Source organism: Crassostrea angulata, chromosome 6 (assembly GCF_025612915.1).
Source record: "Crassostrea angulata isolate pt1a10 chromosome 6, ASM2561291v2, whole genome shotgun sequence".
Lineage (NCBI taxonomy): Eukaryota > Metazoa > Mollusca > Bivalvia > Ostreida > Ostreidae > Magallana > Magallana angulata.
In genome coordinates this window covers 22,525,381-22,544,293 of record NC_069116.1, presented here as the reverse complement: position 1 = coordinate 22,544,293, position 18,913 = coordinate 22,525,381, and the positions used below count along the sequence as shown (strand labels likewise).

General features: G+C 34.7%; 3 protein-coding genes across 3 annotated transcripts; all 3 read right to left on the bottom strand.

The window, feature by feature from the left end:
* Nucleotides 1-4,977: 4,977 nt before the first annotated feature.
* Nucleotides 4,978-8,451, bottom strand: LOC128190014 (uncharacterized). Its single transcript, XM_052861869.1, has 2 exons — nucleotides 8,167-8,451; nucleotides 4,978-7,810 (listed from the first exon to the last, which is right to left on the bottom strand). The coding sequence occupies exons 1-2, from the start codon at nucleotides 8,169-8,171 to the stop codon at nucleotides 6,217-6,219; spliced, it is 1,599 nt and encodes a 532-aa protein (XP_052717829.1). The 5' UTR covers nucleotides 8,172-8,451; the 3' UTR covers nucleotides 4,978-6,216.
* Nucleotides 8,452-9,403: 952 nt separating this feature from the next.
* On the bottom strand, nucleotides 9,404-12,801 carry LOC128190013 (uncharacterized). Its single transcript, XM_052861868.1, has 2 exons — nucleotides 12,593-12,801; nucleotides 9,404-11,870 (listed from the first exon to the last, which is right to left on the bottom strand). The coding sequence occupies exon 2, from the start codon at nucleotides 11,865-11,867 to the stop codon at nucleotides 10,224-10,226; it is 1,644 nt and encodes a 547-aa protein (XP_052717828.1). The 5' UTR covers nucleotides 11,868-11,870; nucleotides 12,593-12,801; the 3' UTR covers nucleotides 9,404-10,223.
* An 855-nt stretch (nucleotides 12,802-13,656) lies between these two features.
* Nucleotides 13,657-17,178, bottom strand: LOC128189144 (uncharacterized). The gene is made up of 2 exons (XM_052860629.1): nucleotides 17,019-17,178; nucleotides 13,657-16,024 (listed from the first exon to the last, which is right to left on the bottom strand). Exons 1-2 carry the CDS (start codon nucleotides 17,035-17,037, stop codon nucleotides 14,415-14,417), a joined length of 1,629 nt encoding a protein of 542 aa, XP_052716589.1. The 5' UTR covers nucleotides 17,038-17,178; the 3' UTR covers nucleotides 13,657-14,414.
* Nucleotides 17,179-18,913: the final 1,735 nt, after the last annotated feature.

The following is an 18,913-nucleotide window of genomic DNA, read 5'->3' as shown; positions in this document are numbered from 1 at the left end:
CTTAAATGCTTAATAATTTTTAATCGGGAAGTACTTTAGCCTCGCCTACTGTAAAAGTAAATTGAGCTACATATATATTCGAAAAACAACAAAACATTGCAAATTGTGCTATTTGATGCCTTTTGTAATTTCGGGATAACATTAACTTATTTCATAATACTGTCAGTTCATGTCACATTGCGGTCATTTCTTTAAAAGGAATTCTTTGTTTCTGTACTGTTTACCGACAACTTTAGAATTATAGCGCCTTTGAACTTATGTGGGCATATGGCATGGAATCCCGATCCCGATAAACATGTGCTAGCCTGGTTCCCTAAGCTATCCATTACGCAAAGGAACCAGGCTAACTCATGCGCAGGCTGAATTTTCCCCATAGCATCCGGTTTAACCTCGCTTCTACTAGTGTATTTTCTGCGTGGACCTCAGGGTCCACGCAATTGAGGACAGAAACACAATTAATAAGGAAGACGTTGTTTACTTAAGTTTACTTATACATGTAACACTGCTGTGATATCGTTTCTATGTTCCATCACATGTGACATCCGACATTAGTGAGCTTCTTAATATCAGACCATTACCAGTGGTTGCGTAGTAGTTACCCCATATAATATTGTTTGTTATGTACAGAAAACCCACACTTTTAACAATAGAAAACTCGCCAAGCTATGGTACAAAGTACTGATATCATTCAAAATCGGACTGTCTCAGGTAAATCAACAAGAAATTCAATGAAAGTCTTTTAAGTACGGTATATGTCTCAAACACTTATTTATTAGTCCCCTACCGGTTTCACCGGAGGGGACTATAGCTTTCCTCTGCGTCCGTCAGTCCGTCTGTCCGTCCGTCCGTCCGTCTGTCTGTCCGTCCGTCAGCCTGTCCCACTTCAGTTTTCCACACTTTTTTTCTTTATGCATTTGAGGAATAATATGAAACTTGCTGAACAGCTTCAAAATGTCAAACTACAGATCAAGTTTACACTTTTGTAGCGTCTGATTGACATATTTTCGAGAAAAAAATTAATTTTTTATATTCCAATTTTTTAATGTTTGGGTTCGTTATTGGGTTCGGTGTGTAACTGAATAAACGAGGTCAGTATGTAGTCAGTAATAATATCGTGCGTTACTTGTACCATTCCTTTTTCTGTACCATTCCCGTAATCATTTCTAACAAACAAATAAAATCTATAAAATAGTGTCAAGCATTGTGTTGTAAATTTAATCGGCAGGGTTTTTTGTATTATTATTACAATCGGGTTCGTTGTCGGGTTGGGCTGTTTAACTGTTTGGTTTGATTCGGGGTTCAGAAGAGGGTAAGAAATGATATTGTGCATAACAGTGCATTGTTTTCACAAATTTGTACCAGCGAATACAGAATAGACTTGGCGAAATTACAGGAGATGAAATAAAGAGTATTATTTTACCTATTTCCTATTTATTTTCTATATCAACTATATAGTTTTAATTTCCTCTGTTCTTTTATTTCTGATTAAAGCATGACATCTCGTTTTTAATAGCTCTGAAATAGTTGTGTGCTTCACTGGCGTCGGAAGCAAATTGAAAGTGGGGGGGGGGGGGGGGGGCTAGACTAATCCTCTGAAATATTGAGAAAAAAGTAATTCCCAAAATCATAGAAATCCTAATCCGGGGGGGGGGGGGGGGGGGGGGGGAAGTATACCTTTACTTCCAATAAAAAAAAATTACTTACCCAAAATTCTTTTTCCAAAATCACGAGATTCCTAATCCGGGGGGGTGGGGGGGAGGGGTGGCTAGTATGCTTCTGAATCCACTTTTTCAATCCTCAATGTAAATTTAGAAACAATCTTTCCTGCGAGAAAAAGTGGGGGGGGGGGGGCCTGAACCCTCTATTTTGCTATGTTTCTAATGGTAAGGTATAAATTTGCAAAAGAAGTGGGCGGGCTAAGCCCCCCCCCCCCCCCCGGTTCCGACGCCTATGTGCTTGGAAGCTTTCATAGAATAATACAAACCGGTAGGGGACGTGTATTGCTTATGCAATACTCTCAGAATGCTTGTTACATATAGACCTACACGCAGTGACGCAAATCATGTAAGGTGTTTTATCCTATGACAGAGCGTCATTCTAAACTAAGGCAAAACAAGAGTTTCCTGATTAATATATCCTGATTAACATATAAACAGTTTGGTTTTTTATACGTCGATGTTTTTCATTAATCTTACCAAAAGCAACATGTATTATAATGCGGAACACAATTCCTTTTATTTTCAACCTATGTAAAGGTGCACGAGATATTTGTAACAGCTTTGGTCTATCAGTTTAAAGCTGCTTGGTCCGATTTTATATCAAATTTTATGCACGCTTTTAAACGATGGCTATGCTTAGTATACGTATAATAATAGACATTGCAGTAGTTTTACCTGTCAATTATGCCAAATTTCAATGAAGAAAGATACGTACAAAATTTGCTAACAAAACAAACGTTATTAAAAGGTACCGCATTATTTCGCCTCATGTTAAATTTCACCCCTGACGACGAGACGGGTATGGTTGTATTACGAATTTGACACCGCTTTAAATAAAGGTCGAAATGATCAGACAAATTACAAATAAACATGTGTACGTTTTGTTCGCTAATATTTCTAAAGTCTGCTTTCTTTACAATCGATGCATAGCATGCGGGTTGAATAACCCCAATCATTCGGGGGACGAAACCAAGCGGTTTCCTTTTCTAAACATTCCCGTGATGCATTTTGGTTTGTTTTTTCGTTTGCCCAAAGAGAAATTATTTTTATTTACTTTGAATATTTCTAACTTTGAAAGGAGACTGATTCTGCTGGTGTAAATAGGAGAAAGTCCATAACTTTCTAAGATAAATGATTTGTATGAAAAAAATTTTGATCCTGTAATTACAAAAAAATCGGACCAAGCAGCTTTAATTTGTTGTAGGATGGAATTGTCTTAGTTTTGAAAAGTCATTGTTTGAATGAATAATGAAATCGAAATGATTGTTGCAAAGTTACAGACACCTGGCGCTTTTTAATATATATTTTTTTCAAATTATAAATATTTTTTAAAATGAAGTATACCTTCTACCACAAAGTACTCGTCGCCGCCACCTTGTATAACTCTTGGGCAGTCACGTCAGCCTCAATTCAAAAATGAAATTATTTTGCGATCGCTCTTAGGGTTTGTTGTTAAGCTGGGCTAATTTAGTCTTCAAATGCATGCTTTTCCGCTTTCTTATATCGACGCGCATTTTACATTAAAAAATAGTGGCTGTTTGGGAGGATAACAGTTGAAATTGGCACCCCGAGAAAACCATTGTCAACCTCCGCTTCGTGTTGGTTGACAATAGTTTTCAGAGAGGTGCCAATTTCAACGGTTGCTCTACCAAACAGGCACTATTTATTATATCATACTAAATGTCTTAATTCTAAAGAAAACTTTATCGCTGACGTGTATTCTACAGCGAACCATACGCGCATATTTACGCGCATGTAACAATTCGTTGTGATACCCGTTGCCAAGTGTGCTGCTAACACTGAGGGTAATAGAACAGATTATTATCTGCGTATAAGTCGATCAGATTTCAGCATTTAACATGAAAGAACAAGCATTCTGAGAGTATTGCATAAGCAATACACGTCCCCTACCGGTTTGTGATATTCTATGAAAGCTTCGAAGCATACATCTATTTCAAAACATTATAAACGAAATGTTATGCTTTAATCGGAGATAAAAGAACAGAAGAAATTCAAACTACATAGTTGATATAGAAATTAAACCAGACGCTACAAAAATATAAACTTGATCTGTTGTTTGATATTTTGAAGCTGCTCAGCAAGTTTCATATCATTCCTCAAACGCATAAAGAAAAAAATTGTGGAAAACAAAAGTGGGACGGACGGACAGACGCAGAGGAAAGCTATAGTCCCTTCCGGTGAAACCGGTAGAGGACTAATAAAACAAATTGTTCAACAAAGGCAAAACAAGGCTAAATCTTTTGATCAAATATCAACTGAATACGATAAACAAACAAACAATATGTATCGATTTTTAAAGATTTTTTTAACGATTTTTCTATTTTATTTTACTTTTATTTAAACAGTCATATAGCGTCAACCATTAACATTCATAGACCAATTTTTTTATTGGAAAAGGAGGGGGGAGAGATGCATGTGGAAATTTTTAAAACTCAGTAAAATTGAACGGCGTCAAGAAAACGAATATGGCGACAACTCTGAGCACAGAGCAGGCGGTGGAATCAAACGCAGCCTTACAGAGGTATGTTCGATATCACGTTCTTGGAGACATGTCGATAGAAGCAGGAAGCTATCGTTGTGAAATTGCCTGCACAGAGGTTGGTTAATTGCTAATGCTCTTGATTGCTGTGCAATTTCAAGAAGAATCTTAATTGTGTGGAAAAACGAAAATCATGTCCTTTATACAAATAGAGTTCCATGCATAAGAGACTGTTATCAAATTGAAGGAAGTGACGTTCTAGCTACCACTTTAGCTCAGTAATTCAAGTAATTGAGAATAATTAATTTGCTAGTACATGTAAATCGATCCTCGAAGATCAAATAGTAGTCGAGCAGAGTGGTTTTTGTTGGTTGTTATTGTAAATTACAAAATTTAAGTCTTAAAAAAATATTGACGCACCTGTATGCAAATATTGACGTTTTTAAAGATAGTTAAGTGTTAATTGCAATATACCAGGAACACGGATTACCTGTCGCGTTGTAAATCCGTATCCGTTTAAAAAAACCCCTGAAACTCAAAGCGTATGAACAGCGATGATGAGGTTAAGGTCATTTTGACTTATTGACATTCAGAGCTTAATAATGCCGGGTGTAGTTATAAACTAAAGTTTAATGAATTCATTTATTATTTTGATGAAAAATGCCTGTTTTGGGGGTGTGTGTGTGGGGGGGGGGGTTACAGTACACGCGTATAGTAATAGTAGCGGAATTTTTTTAAGTGCGGTAATTATTGTGAAGCAGATTTAATGTAATGGTTATTTTTTAACATAGCATTGTAGGGGATTATTTTATGACATGTTTTTTGGAAAACTAGTGAAACAATTTAAACGATATCGTTATATGTTTTCAATATTGATGTATTGCAGAGCTGAAAAACAAAATCTGCCAGTATTTTACTGCTGTTTCAGTCAACTCAATTAATTTAAGAAATCATATGTACTTCCTTTTATTATTCATAAACATAATCATAAACCGATTTCTTGTAAATATATTTCTTAGTTGAAATGAAATTTGCACATACAGTGTTGTTAACTATCAGCATAATTTTGCACATCTTATACAGGAAGGAAATGATTCTTTATTTAGCTATTATAATTTCCTTACCTATTCTACCATAGTTATATGAACATGTATCACGATTCTCATAAAAAAAGGGGGCAAATGCACTTTATACTTATAAAGACTTTAAAATAATAAGTATACCGTTGTATTTATACTTGAGTAATTGAGTATTTTGATAAAGAATATGGATACAAACTTTTTTGGAAAATGATTTTACATCTTTACTCAAAAAATAGTAGATACTTCAGTACTGCTTTTATAAACTTGAAAATACAATCTTAATCTAGCAGTAAACCATTTGTTCTTAGAACTATACTGATGTAAGACTTTGTTGTCATTTAAGGTACATGTATCCGATCCATATTACAACCTAATTTTTCTAATCTGAACATCCATCATGTATTAAATACTCTGTTATCCATTAAAAGCATTTAGAGTAGAAAAAGATTACTGCGAAAAATTTTCAAAAAATATTATTACCTAAGCACTAATTATATGACTGTAATTAATGAAGATTGCATTAAGGTCTATGGGGACAAGCACATTTTTCAAAATAAAAAACGTAAATACTAATTTAAAGAATATCAAAAATGCTTTGGTGGAAAGGTGTATTTTAATCATTAGGAATACAAAAACTATTAAAAATGAATTTTGTACCGTATAGGTTTTTAGAAGTAATTTTTATAGATTAAAAGCTAAAGGGAACAACTCTTAAGGAAAAGGAAGTGGTCATTAATTAGGACACATTCTGCTCTTACATATTGATATTTAATTATGAAAAGTATGTCCAAGTACCGATACACTGAGTATTAAGCCCATACATATCTGTTGTGCATCCAAATTCATTGAATCTGGGGCGATTATGGATAGGATATCTTAAGATGATTTTGTTCATTCCATCATTTTGCAAATGCGATTACACCCTTCTCAATTTGCAATAAATAATGTACCAGTCTAGAAAGGCATGGAACCGGTAGAATATCAGCATAGGCGCCAAATCATCTTGAACATCCTCCCAGTTCTCTTTGTCAAACACTGGCCCCGTGATGTGGTACGACTCGGCATACCGTACATCAATGAAGCTGTCCACAATCCAGTATGACATGTTGCAAATGGCCAGGAAAATGCACAGGAGGTCCGTAGGTATGCAAGCTTCTTCCGTGCGATTCCAGTTTACCCTCTCTATGTGTATTAACAAAATGGTTTGAAGGAAAGCGATTATGATGTCAAATGTGTTGTCTGTGGTATACAAGAATCCTTTAAGCGGGTCAAGAACTTGTATCCCGCCAATCATTCCAAATACACACACAGCTACAGTTCCCGTGGTAGCAATCAATAGGATATACTGGCCGGGTTTGAGTTGATGGTTTCCAGGCTTCGGTTTGCCATACAAATAAATGTGATAGTAGATGAGCATTATAACAATTACCATTACAAGTTTGTAGAAAGCGTCGATTACTATCCAGGTACAAAACATGGAGCTGTCCCGCGGAAGCACGAACACGAACACAATGTTTCCCGTGAGTAGTGTTAAGTTGAAGACAATGACCAATATGATGAAGGAGAAATGGGTCACGGGGTGATGCGGGCGCCTTAGCAATGGTTGAGTTTCAGAGTGCTGTATAAGTGGAACCATTTCCTCAGATGACCACGTGTCTTCCTCCAGCGCATTACCCTCAGTATGTTTTGGTATCATTGCAAGGATCAGACCCGAAGACAGCAGAAAAAACTCTATACTTGCAGGCGATAGGTAGGGATTCAGGCTGGAGGAGACCAGCATGGTTATGTTGGAATTCCAATAGCACGGGTCTTGAGTCCGGTTTGCCGCTTGACCGGGTTCGTCGTCGTAGTACCCGTCCACTTCCTCTTTCTCCGATATAAACCACAGCACGGCGTTTGTCGTCAGCACAAACAGGAGCCCGTAGTTTATGGAGATATAATTCCCAAGGCGGTATCGAATGAAAAAACTCACGAAGCTTAATTGGACACAGTAAAAGAGTATTATGCTCGTGTTCGTACCTATCATATACCATCGGTATTTGTAACCAGTTGTGTTCAGTTCGTGTTGAAAATCGAGGCAGCTTACGTTGACTGTCAGTTCCAACGCCTCCTGAACTACGGATGCCATTCCAAACACCCACAAGAACGTAATTGAAATTTTGAGACCGTCTTTGTGCTCCGATGCATCATTTCGAAGCCATCTTTCAGTGTTCAGGTGAGCAACAACGGAAATCCATAGCATAGAAAATATAGCAATGACCGCTATTCCCAAAATGATTATCAAGCAAGTGATGTAGGCATCTTCACTGTTTAAACGCTCAGACTGAAAAATGGCGACGAGAACGAAGCCAATTGAAGTCAGACATGTAGTTGTTACGGTAGCAGCTATTTTGCCGTCGGAACCGTGACCTCTTGGGTCATGCGGGTCACGTGCACTTCCGGCGGTAAGCGGGTCCACAATGACTGCATTTCCAACAGACTTTGCAAGGTTTGAAATGTGACTAAGCGATCTGTAATTAAAATCTACCATAAGGAAATTGGAACTGCGGCAACCATTACAATGCTCATGAAATGTATGAAAACATTATCAAATACATGATATTATCATCTTTTTTAACATCAGCCGATGTTACACTAGAAAGAAAACTCATAAACTAGCTTCGATTCGCCCATTAATCTTGTTTAGACAGACAAGCTTTTTTTAAATTAGTTTTTAAACGGACAGAAAAGATTCCAACCTTTCAAAAGGAAATGATTTAATTGCATTTTTTCAGAATACGCATGTTATATTGCAAGACAAACCTACACAAAATATATAGGTATATTCAAATGACAGCGTATTGTTTATATTCATATATTTTCCTACCTCATTTCTAATCTCTGACTCGGAGATAATCTTCATGTCCAAATCCTCTCAAGTATTTCCTTATTTGTGATAATTTCAGATATCGGATGGTTGCCTCGGAACTATTAAACCAATTAAAAATGGCGGAAATAAATTCAGCGCTATGTTTAGTACAAGTGTTGGGATTCACATAAAATCAAACAGGAAGAATTTTTTGAATGATAGTTTTTTTTCCTCTTTGTTTTGAATGACTTTGTAACTACAAACACATTAGTAACTCAATGATTTAGAACCAAACATATTTAAAGTTTCTCTTTATACCAGTTACAGACAGAAGGTTTGATGTGTTTTGGTTTAATCATAAATGTTATTACCCCGTGAAAAATGTAAACACTTATAACACAGAATGTAGAATGACTTAAATGACAGGCACGTAGCATCAAGAGAAGGGGAGGGGGAAGCTGGTTCCCAATATTTTTCTTAAATTTACACGTAGAAAAATGCATTTTGAAGGTGCTGTTCCCATTTTTGATTTAATAAAATTATGAAGCGAAGTTTATACTGTACCAAAATGACAAACTGTATTAAGTTTAGTAGGAACAGTAAACCCTATCCCCAGAATTATAGTAAGCATTTAAACACAATATTATTACAATTAAGACATTATTTACTGGAATGAAAAATACAGTTCAGCAGTTAAGGATTTTATATATTTATTACTAATTAGATTCTAATTTTAAAATAAATAGTAGCTATGAAATTAACTTTAAATATAACAAGAAGACCATTTGCCATGCTGCTCACCTAAGCAACAATGTCTTCTGAACTAGACAAGTTGCTTACTAGTTTTACCATGAAACACTTATGCCCCTCCCTTGGAAACATCCAGGAAAAAATGAACGGAAACTGCAAATAATTGGAAGGGGCATAACTCTGTCGAAAATTGCTCGAACGTACCAAAATCGAACTTGACCTAGATATTATTATAATACATGATACCAAATTTCATTTCAATACGTGCAACCTCTGCGAAGAAAATGAACGGAAACTGCAAATGAGTGGAATTTTACTTAGTCATTTTAAAAATTGCTTGATCGTACCCAAAATCGAACTTGACCTAGATATTATCACGATAAATCTGTATACCCAATTGCATTTACCATGATTTTTTAATACAATTTGACTAGAAGTCCTAGGTACATGTACATTTTTTTAATTTAAAGGAATAAAAGATTTATCCTTGACTATCTCATTACAAGTCTACCAAATGAAAAAAAAACCCAAACAAACAAACAAGAATTATCAATACATGATCACATGGGTATTGCTATTTTTGTATTTCCAGAAAATCTGAATATGCCATTACGTATATATATTTATTTTTCCTTCACACCAAACTGATTTCCTGGTCTTGTTCGACAACAATCGTTCAAAATCAAAGTCTTAATTATCTCTGTTAGCAGTTGACCAATTCAAATGATATCAGCTAGAGAAAAAAAATACATAGAAGCCGGCAAATAAAATTTGTGTTAATGAAATCAATAAAAGGTGCATGTACACGTATTATACATATCATTTACAATAGAATAACAAGTAATCCGAAATATAAACCCGCACACAACACTGCAGAGTTATTTCGAAGAAGGTCCAAATGTTCTTTTGAGGTAATAGATGTAACCTCAAGGATAAGCAGTGATCTAGAAACCCTGAAAATTTGATCCTATACAACATTTCAATTCTCTAGTAAGGATATAGAACTGTTACAACAAACTTCACCTTACCTGCAATAGAAATTAAATTTAAAGAGGGTTAAAATTTGATGGTCGTGACCATTGTTAGACTGTGTTTACCTCCTTTAGGTGAAGATCTCTGTATAAAGAGAGAAGGAAATTGCTCAAATCTTTTAAAAGCTAGATTAAATATTTAAATTTTTATTGTTATAGTTAATATTGGCCAAATATATAATTTTATCATATTACAAAGTTTAAGTCAATTCTGATGAATAAATTGTTGACCACCAAGTCACCTTTACAAACAATTAATATTAAAATCAATGCAATGATTATGCAATCAAAGAATTATTCACTGAATTTTCGGTGCAAGTTGTACCATTCTAGGAAAACATGAAAACGATAAAAAATCAAAACAGGTGACAGTATTTTCACAATGTTCAGTAAAGTCCCTTCTTCGATGATCTCGTTATGATGAGACCCGAATTTAGCGACATAATGGACGTCTATAAAGCTCTGGTTGAACCAAAGTGACCAATTGCATACTGAGAGAAGCAGGCATAGTCTTTCAACAGCGAAAAATGTTCCTCCACTGACATTAACGACCAATTTTTCGGCATGGATGATTAAAACTGATTGAAGATACGTCCCAATTATGTCAACGCAGTTCTCGGTGATAAAAATGTAACCATACATTTCAGGAGTAACTTGAATTCCAACAATGATTCCAATGGTACACAAAGCAACCGTTCCCGATGTTGCAAACACCAGAAGATATTGACCTGATGAAAGTTTTTTCGATTGAATATTAAACGGTAGGTCAGACCATGTAATGTAATAGTAAATCATGTATATCATTATCACCATACACAATTTAAATGCAAGCGAGACTAAAAACCACGTATCACGTAAACCAGTGCCACCTGCCTGATGACTAGACATAAACACGAAGACAATGTTTCCAATAACTAGGGTCACGTTCAGCACCATGCCGACTATGATGGAGCAGAAATGGGACACGGGGTGGATCTGATAACCCGAGATATGTGGATGCGATTCTGCTGTATTTGTTGTATTGTACGTGCGCGCAGGCGCAGATCTAGATGAAGAGTTTGGTAATAGCACACTGTGTTCGTCGTAAGTCTCTCCCAAATCAATTCGTACCGTTTCAGTGACCTCGTCCTCTTGTATTGAAGGCCACATGCTTATAATAAACCCAGTGGACAAAAGGAAAAATTCGACTCGGGCTGGACCTACGTAAGGCTCCAGTTGTTCAGTGAGATTGTAGAGGGCTGATGTGACGAAACAGCTGTTTCCCATTGAGATAGTTATGTTTTCTGGAGGATTTGTGTTAATTTCTTTAACTAGAGATTCAAACCACTGACTTAGATTTGCAAGAAGAATAATTAAAATACCATAGTTGATGCACAAAGAAGGTTCAAACTTGTAGTAACGAAAGTACGTAATGAAACTTAACTGAAAGCAAACGCACAGTATTTGCAGAAAATGGCTGAAAAGTTCCGACATTGTCTGGCGTTTTATATCATCTGTCTCTGTGTTCGCCCAACAGCTCAAATCCATGGAAGCGTTGAAAGATTCGTACAAAATGCAAGCAAATCCAAAGAGCCATAGGAATGCTACTTTAATGTTTGTGTAAATTGCTATTCGTTTCAACTCCGACGGTTTGAACCAAGTGGTTCTATTTTTGTACGCCAAAACAGATATAAATACCACTGAAGCAAGAGCTGCAAATACCATCGAAACCATCATAATCCAAATATGTTTATTGGCTAACGGCTCATGATTTTGTTTGGAGCCAAATATGCCAATGGTAGCAAATGTCATAGCAGTGACAAAAACGATAGTGACGACAGATGCCAAACTTCCATTAGCCTCGTCTGGACTTCCGTTCCTTATCGGATATCCGGCGGTCAGGGGTATTTTGATCGTTGACCTGTATACAGCCTTACCAAATCGTTTAACGACGTCCATTTTCTGTAATAATAATCATACATGTATAAATATGATATATTAAAAATCTTCTTTAACAGTAATTTTATCCATACATCCTAAACATGTCGAGATGAGAGAGGAGAACCAGATTTAACGAGACACAAAGCGTTTTGTAATTATATCAAATATCCGCTCCTGGCAACAAGACGTGGTTAAACCCTGCGAATCAAGTTAGTGTTATAATAACGATTCTTTATTATACACTTCCGTTTTAGAGAAGTAAATAGACTATTTTAGGTAATAAATATTATCACGTTTACTAAACATTTTGAAGAAACTTGGACTGCGTTAAAATCAAACATTGTCTTAATGTGTTGTATGACATGTATTCAGAATTCTATAACGCTCTGCAAAAGAAAAATATAAAGAAATGTAAGGCAATTTCAAGGCGATAATTTTTTTTTTAGATAAAAAGTAACTTCTAATTCAATTTTAGTAACTAGTTTATAAGTTTTGAAAATAATTGGACAAATCTGCTGCAAGTTTACGTTAAAAAAATCCCCTTGAACACTTGACGGCTTATTTGACCTTAGTTTGAACACATGTACAGTAATTTGATGTTTTTTATGCTCGAAATGTTATGTTTACATTCAATTTACGTAGATTTCTTTATCACAAGACAACCAGAGAGTGGCTTATTTGTCCTTTAACTGCCTGAATTAAAAGTCATATGAAAAACCGTGAAAACGTTTACTACTACTCACGTTTGTGAAGCCTCCGCCCACTGTTAATACTTGTAATCAATCCCCTCAGGTTAAGTCGACGAAACAAATATTGCTCATTCGATTGTGTGTACAATGATTTGATCGTGAACCGCCATTTTTATTATCATTGAAAGCGTGTGCTGTGCTAAACTCATGAACAATGTTTAGCGACCTTTAAATTAGAGTGTTAAAAGAATTGTTCCGTATTAGCAGGAAGTATTTCTAAATCAAAATATTCAGGCATTTAATTAATTACAGTTTTATTTTGCTCTCAGAGTAATAATTTGAAATCACTTTATATTAATGATGATTAAGGATACAACCGTACATGATTTAAGCTATCATTATTTTATTTCAGGATATCTATTTTAGAAAAATAATTATTATTTATTTCCTTATTATTGGTGAAGTTGTATCTTGGTAAAAATGTAATATTCTAATGAACTTTAAGTGCAGATATACGAAACATACTTCAACATAATTTTTTAACCTGTTTTGGATAAACCATTTGAAATAAAAAAATTCTAACGCTTCATTTATTGATATATTTTCTAGATATTTTAACTTGGTGTGTGTGACTTTTTTATACGACTGCGTATAAGCAGAAGAAATATCACTTTAATTAAAGTATGTTAAGCTTTCAAACGCTTTTATAATTATTCGGATGCTGTTTGACATTTTCTTGTAATTTTTCATCGGATTCGATAAATAACTGTAGTTTTCTTGCAGTCCTGAATCTTCATTTACAAATTAGTATCACAACTAGTGTTACAAACAAATTATTACAAAATAGTATCACGTGACCATTTCTGGCGGTATTATTCAAACCATTTGCTTAGGGTACACCTCTGAATGAATAATAAAATGTAAGGAAAATTTTATATTAAAACGCTGCCATAAAATACATAACACATGTACATGTATACAGGTAAACTTTCAATTGATTTGAAGAGGACGTAAATACTGATTTAATTTGCATAAAATCTCGTTTTTGATTTGCACTTAGGTTTTTACGTTTGATTTCATATTGATTTCCAGAACAACAGAAACGTATATGTCACTTTTATTAACATTACCATTTCTCTGACCATGAAAAATATAAAATTATGATATTTAATCATTTTAATTAAGGATCATGCTGATATTCCTTGCAAGAGTAAGTCTCAGAGTATTTATATACAACGTACCTAATTATTAATTGGTGCCCATTTATAATTTCAACGATGAATACTACATTGTTAACTACCTTACATCGACATTGTTAAAATATATCTAAAGGTATTAAAAAAACCGTTTCAGGGGGAAATATTGGTGTAATTGTTGAAATAACGTATTGTTAATTTTATTGCTTATTGCTTACCACGTTACCAAATCTGGTGATACATTCAATTGAAACACATTCTGAAAGCCGCATTGACAAATCAAGCAATATGTTGTATTAATATTATATTTTATTTACTGTGTGTAAGTGTCTTAATCCAGTTGTTACAGAACTTGATATAATGAAATACATAATAAATTGACGTCCATTAGCAACTTAAAATATTGATAATAGTAGTTGTACCTCTTTTGTTGAGTGGAAGTCAAAACATGACATACATACGTTTTTTTCACTTATCAAAGACGCCTTAATGCAAACAGCACAACATTATATATCTTTAAAATCATCTACTGACTACCATATGTTTTTTGTCTTCGGACTATTAATAGAACTGAACCATACAACACTACATTTTTTTTTATTTTGGCGTATTAACACAAAGAAGGTTTCTTAAGTCGAAAAGGTAAATAAACACTATGCATATATATATTTTGTTGTAAATCAATTCTTTCGCATTCTGGAGAAGAGTCCAAACAAGTCGATGGAGGCATGGAATCGATAGAACACGAGGATGGGGAAAATGACATACTTCATCACTTTGTTGGTCTTGCTGTTATTGCTGTTTTGTAAGGAGGTGACACTATTCTCCATATTGTTGAAACTATCTCCCACCCAAAGGACGATGTTACAAATGGACAACAATAAACAGACGTACTCTGCAGCAATGACGCTGTCCAGTGTCTCTTTGATGGTAACGCGAGTGGAATGCATTATCAGAGTGGTCTGTAAGAAAGTCAGAATGATATCAAGTATTTTCTCTGACATCAAAATGTATCTGTGATTGTTTAAACTCATGATAAATTCGAATGTGCAAACTGCGATCGTTCCAGCGTTTGCAAACACTAAAATATATTCGGTTGACGAAAGTTTTCTTTTAATATTGTTCGACTTTCCGTATTTGGCCAAATGGAAGAAAAGAATGAAAACCATAATCAACATTGCCAATTTATAGCTCGCCATTGAGGCATCTCGAAAATATCCAAAACCTTCAGAATCGATTCCAAAAAATGTTAAAACGGTGGCTATTATCACTGGAAGATTTAAAATAAGGCCAAATAAAATGGCGAGAAAAAAAGGAATAGGGCTGCGGTGCCTTGGCTCATCCGCGCGAATATCTGTTGGGTCGGTTGTTCGATTTTTTCGTCGTCGAAGCAAAGGAGTGTATTCGTCACAACTCTCTTCGATGTTGACCAGATTAACCGAGTCCTGTGTATCATGGATTTCCTTTTTCACTGAAGGCCATAGTGACAGCATGAAGCTCGTGGCAAGTAAGGCGTACTCTATTTGACACGGGTTTAAAACTTTCAGGCTCTGATGACGTAAGTTGTAAATTGAAGAGTTGTAAAAACATATCATTTCCCCTGTGATACCATAAGCATGGGTAAGATTTGTATTGGGTACTGAGTCTTCATTTAGGACGATGCTAGTGAACCACAATGTCAAATTGGCCAGTAATACAATAAGAATACCATAATTAATTCGCACCGAGCTCCTAAATCTATAGTCTTTGAAATAACTGATGAAACCGGTTTGAATGCAAAAGTATAATATAGAAACAATATGGACAACCATGAAGGCCGTTACAATGTTTTTCCCAGCTTCTTTGTTAAAACAGTCAATGTTTATGGCTAATGAAAGGGCGTTTTTCATAATTATACCAAGACTAAAGAGCCATAGAAACTTCCCTTTGAATTTTTCTGCTGCATCGTCCTTGATGTCGGCTGCAATGAACCATTCGTGTCTTTTGCGAAAGGCAAGAACTGCAATCAGAACGATGGCAAACAAAGCCATGGCAGTCAACACAAATGTCATGGTCGTGATTGCTATGGTCAATTTTCCAGGGTCCTCACTTTTAGCGTAGATACCAATGACGACAAACGTGATCGCCGTCAGGCAGGCGATGGTTACCATGGAGGACAAACTGCCGTCGGTCTTACGAGTGTTGCTTCCGTTGTTTTCGTCTGATTGGATGACATTTCCCGCCGTTAGAGGTGTAATGAAGACAGTGTAGAGGACATCCAGTAACGTCACGACGTAGGGGTGCATGTTACCTATAAATTACAGCAACAAAATTATATATAAAATGATTTTTAAATATTTTTTCCTATAACAGTTGGCCAGTTAATTACTGTTAAATGGGGGGGGGGGGTCATTTAAAATTGAACTTATATATATGTTAATATATCGTATTTAAATTTCAACTGAAACAAGTTTAATCAACAGCATAAGAATTGAAGGGTACGCATTCAATACACAACATATTCTATTAAAATCATCACATCAAAACTTCCTGCAAATACAAGTATGCACATCTATTCTGTTCAAAAGGGCAAAATGAATTTTTGCGGAAACGTAAAGAAATTTAAATTTGTGTTAATATTGTGACCTTAACACCTACAAAGTATCATGGAATTCCTTTCAAAAATTTAAGAAGAGTTGTGCCAACGAATTGTTTCAGTACTAATATTTTTTAATTTTAGAATGACCAAAATTGAAAAATAAAAATAATTATTATGAAAACAATATAAAAAATTAGGCATATATACACATTGAGTCTTAAAATGGTATTTACATTCTTCACGAAATTCTGTACAACTGTTTAAGTGGAGTTGCACTGATGTACTGTTCACTATTATATTCAATAAATGGCCAAAACTTTTTTGAGTTCAAAAATGGCCAACTTTAAATTTCCAGAAAATTAATGGAAACGGAATTAAATGAACATATTGTCTTTCATTTCTTCTAAAATTTTCGAAATTTTGTGCTATGGTTTAAGAGGAGTTGCGCTGACTAAAAAAAAGGATTTACGGACTGCCTGACGGGTCAAAAACACAAACTTGTTGCGTGGGGTATAATAAATAAATGAATAAATATGTGGACATAAAAACGTCAACAATGCAAAGTTGACACATTCAAATGAGTTCCATATTGTTACTTTCTAGTCAAGAAGATACGTGACTGCTAGGGCTTAACTTAATTCGGTGCTGTTAAAAAGTATATAAATCACAACATCTGCATTCGTTAAGTGTATTCAATGCTACTAACCTATATATTTGTCGAGCATCACTATATTCAATATCTTCAAGGTCACTCCTTTAGGTATAGATATCTTGATAGAGATTTCAAAAGAGGTGTCGTAACCTCATTCATCGATCAATTTGTTATGAAGAGGAAAATAAAAGGAATGATTCCTGCAAGGAAGTGTTTAAACACGGAAACAATATGATAATTGTATCACACATTTGTGAAACCACGTTATGGATGATGCTTGCAAGCGTATCCTGTAATTAAGTATCAAGAGAGGTATTTCAAGATGATTTAATTCAAACGAACCTTTGGATATTTTTTTCTCTAGATGTACATGTATTAAACAGGAAAATATCCAAGTTCGTGTGCAGTAGTCTTTTTCGCCCGATCAAGTGAGCTATCCTGTACATTTTTGTCATTACGTCCGTCATTAAACTTTTCACATTACACAATTTCAAGCAAAAGTGGCACCAAGCATCCTTATGTAAAGATGATTCCAGTTTGTTTCAATGAAACGCGCCACTCTTTTAAGGAGAAATGATTTAAATTGGTTGACATTTTAAAAAACATTTCGCCAGAAACCTGAAACTTGGGTGAAAGTATTCCTAACCAGATGTAGACTGATTCAGGATCGTTTACATGATTTCTGGGTAGGATGTGACAACAATAGGGGGAGGGGTGGTGGTGGGTAAACTTTAACATAAAAATAAATATAGAAAGATATTTTATTCAAAATTCTTCGTAACTCAAAGGTCAGAATGGGTTAATGTTAATATGTGGAGAAAAAGGACTATATATGGTTTGAGCCTAAAATGGCCCCCTTAAATGAACATCGTCATTTTACTGTAATTCTCTGTTTAATTTGTACAGATATACACTGTACGTCTGAAATTTTCTTTTAAATTTTGATTTTGATTTCAATACCCCCAATTTAAAAAAAATGACATCATAAAGATTACCTTTTCCCGCCATTTTCGCATTTTTAGCATAAAATTGCTTGTTTTGAAGCAGTTTTTCTTAAAGGAAACATTGAGCGACTGCTAAAAGTTCGTCCTTGTTCAAAGAGTCACTCTATATTTCCCATTTGAAAAAAGATGAGAAAAATGTCATTTTTTTCACTAATTTTGATTGAATCATAAAAATAGCGTCACTTCTGACGTCATTTACTGCCAGTGAGTGCATATAAATCAAATAAATAGGCGAAAAACATATTTATGTCAACTATTTTATGAAATAACAGAACAAATTAATGTGTCTGAATCACTTCAAAAATAGCGAATTATGGGGGCCAAATTTGACTAATATCATATATAGTTCTTTGAAGATCTTTTAAACAAGATCTATTTTGCTAAATTGACAAGATAGTTTGATACCACAGAGTTGCTGATTTGTTTAGAGCTATGTATTTTGTTACCCGGGTAAGCGATACGGTCCATTTGTTCCAGTTTCATTCCTTTAGTTTTGAGATATAATTCTCTAATCTATAATTTCATTCGCTAGCAGCATCCATTAGCGGAATTTTATAAATTCAAGGGAAACAATTTTCGTGCATTTTTTTCTGTGTTTACTATAGGTTATTTGGATGTAATCTAACAACTTTGATACGATTAGTAATGCATAAAGAATATATATCATAATTTATAGGGGATGTTAATTCGTGCATAAAAGATACCCGCGAAATTTAAACCCAATCCCATTCTAATGAACTCGCAAAATAATTTGTAATTAATAAAAAAAAATAGGTCGCTGCTTACTGTGTTACATGTATGGTACCTATGCTACCTTAATCTGGAATAATAATCTTTCTAATTATACGGAGATTATTCCTTTTTATATTATTTTAGAATAAGAGAGGGCTACATGTGGAAAGAAGTTTATTGTATTCAGGGCTACATGTAGAAAGAAGTTTATTG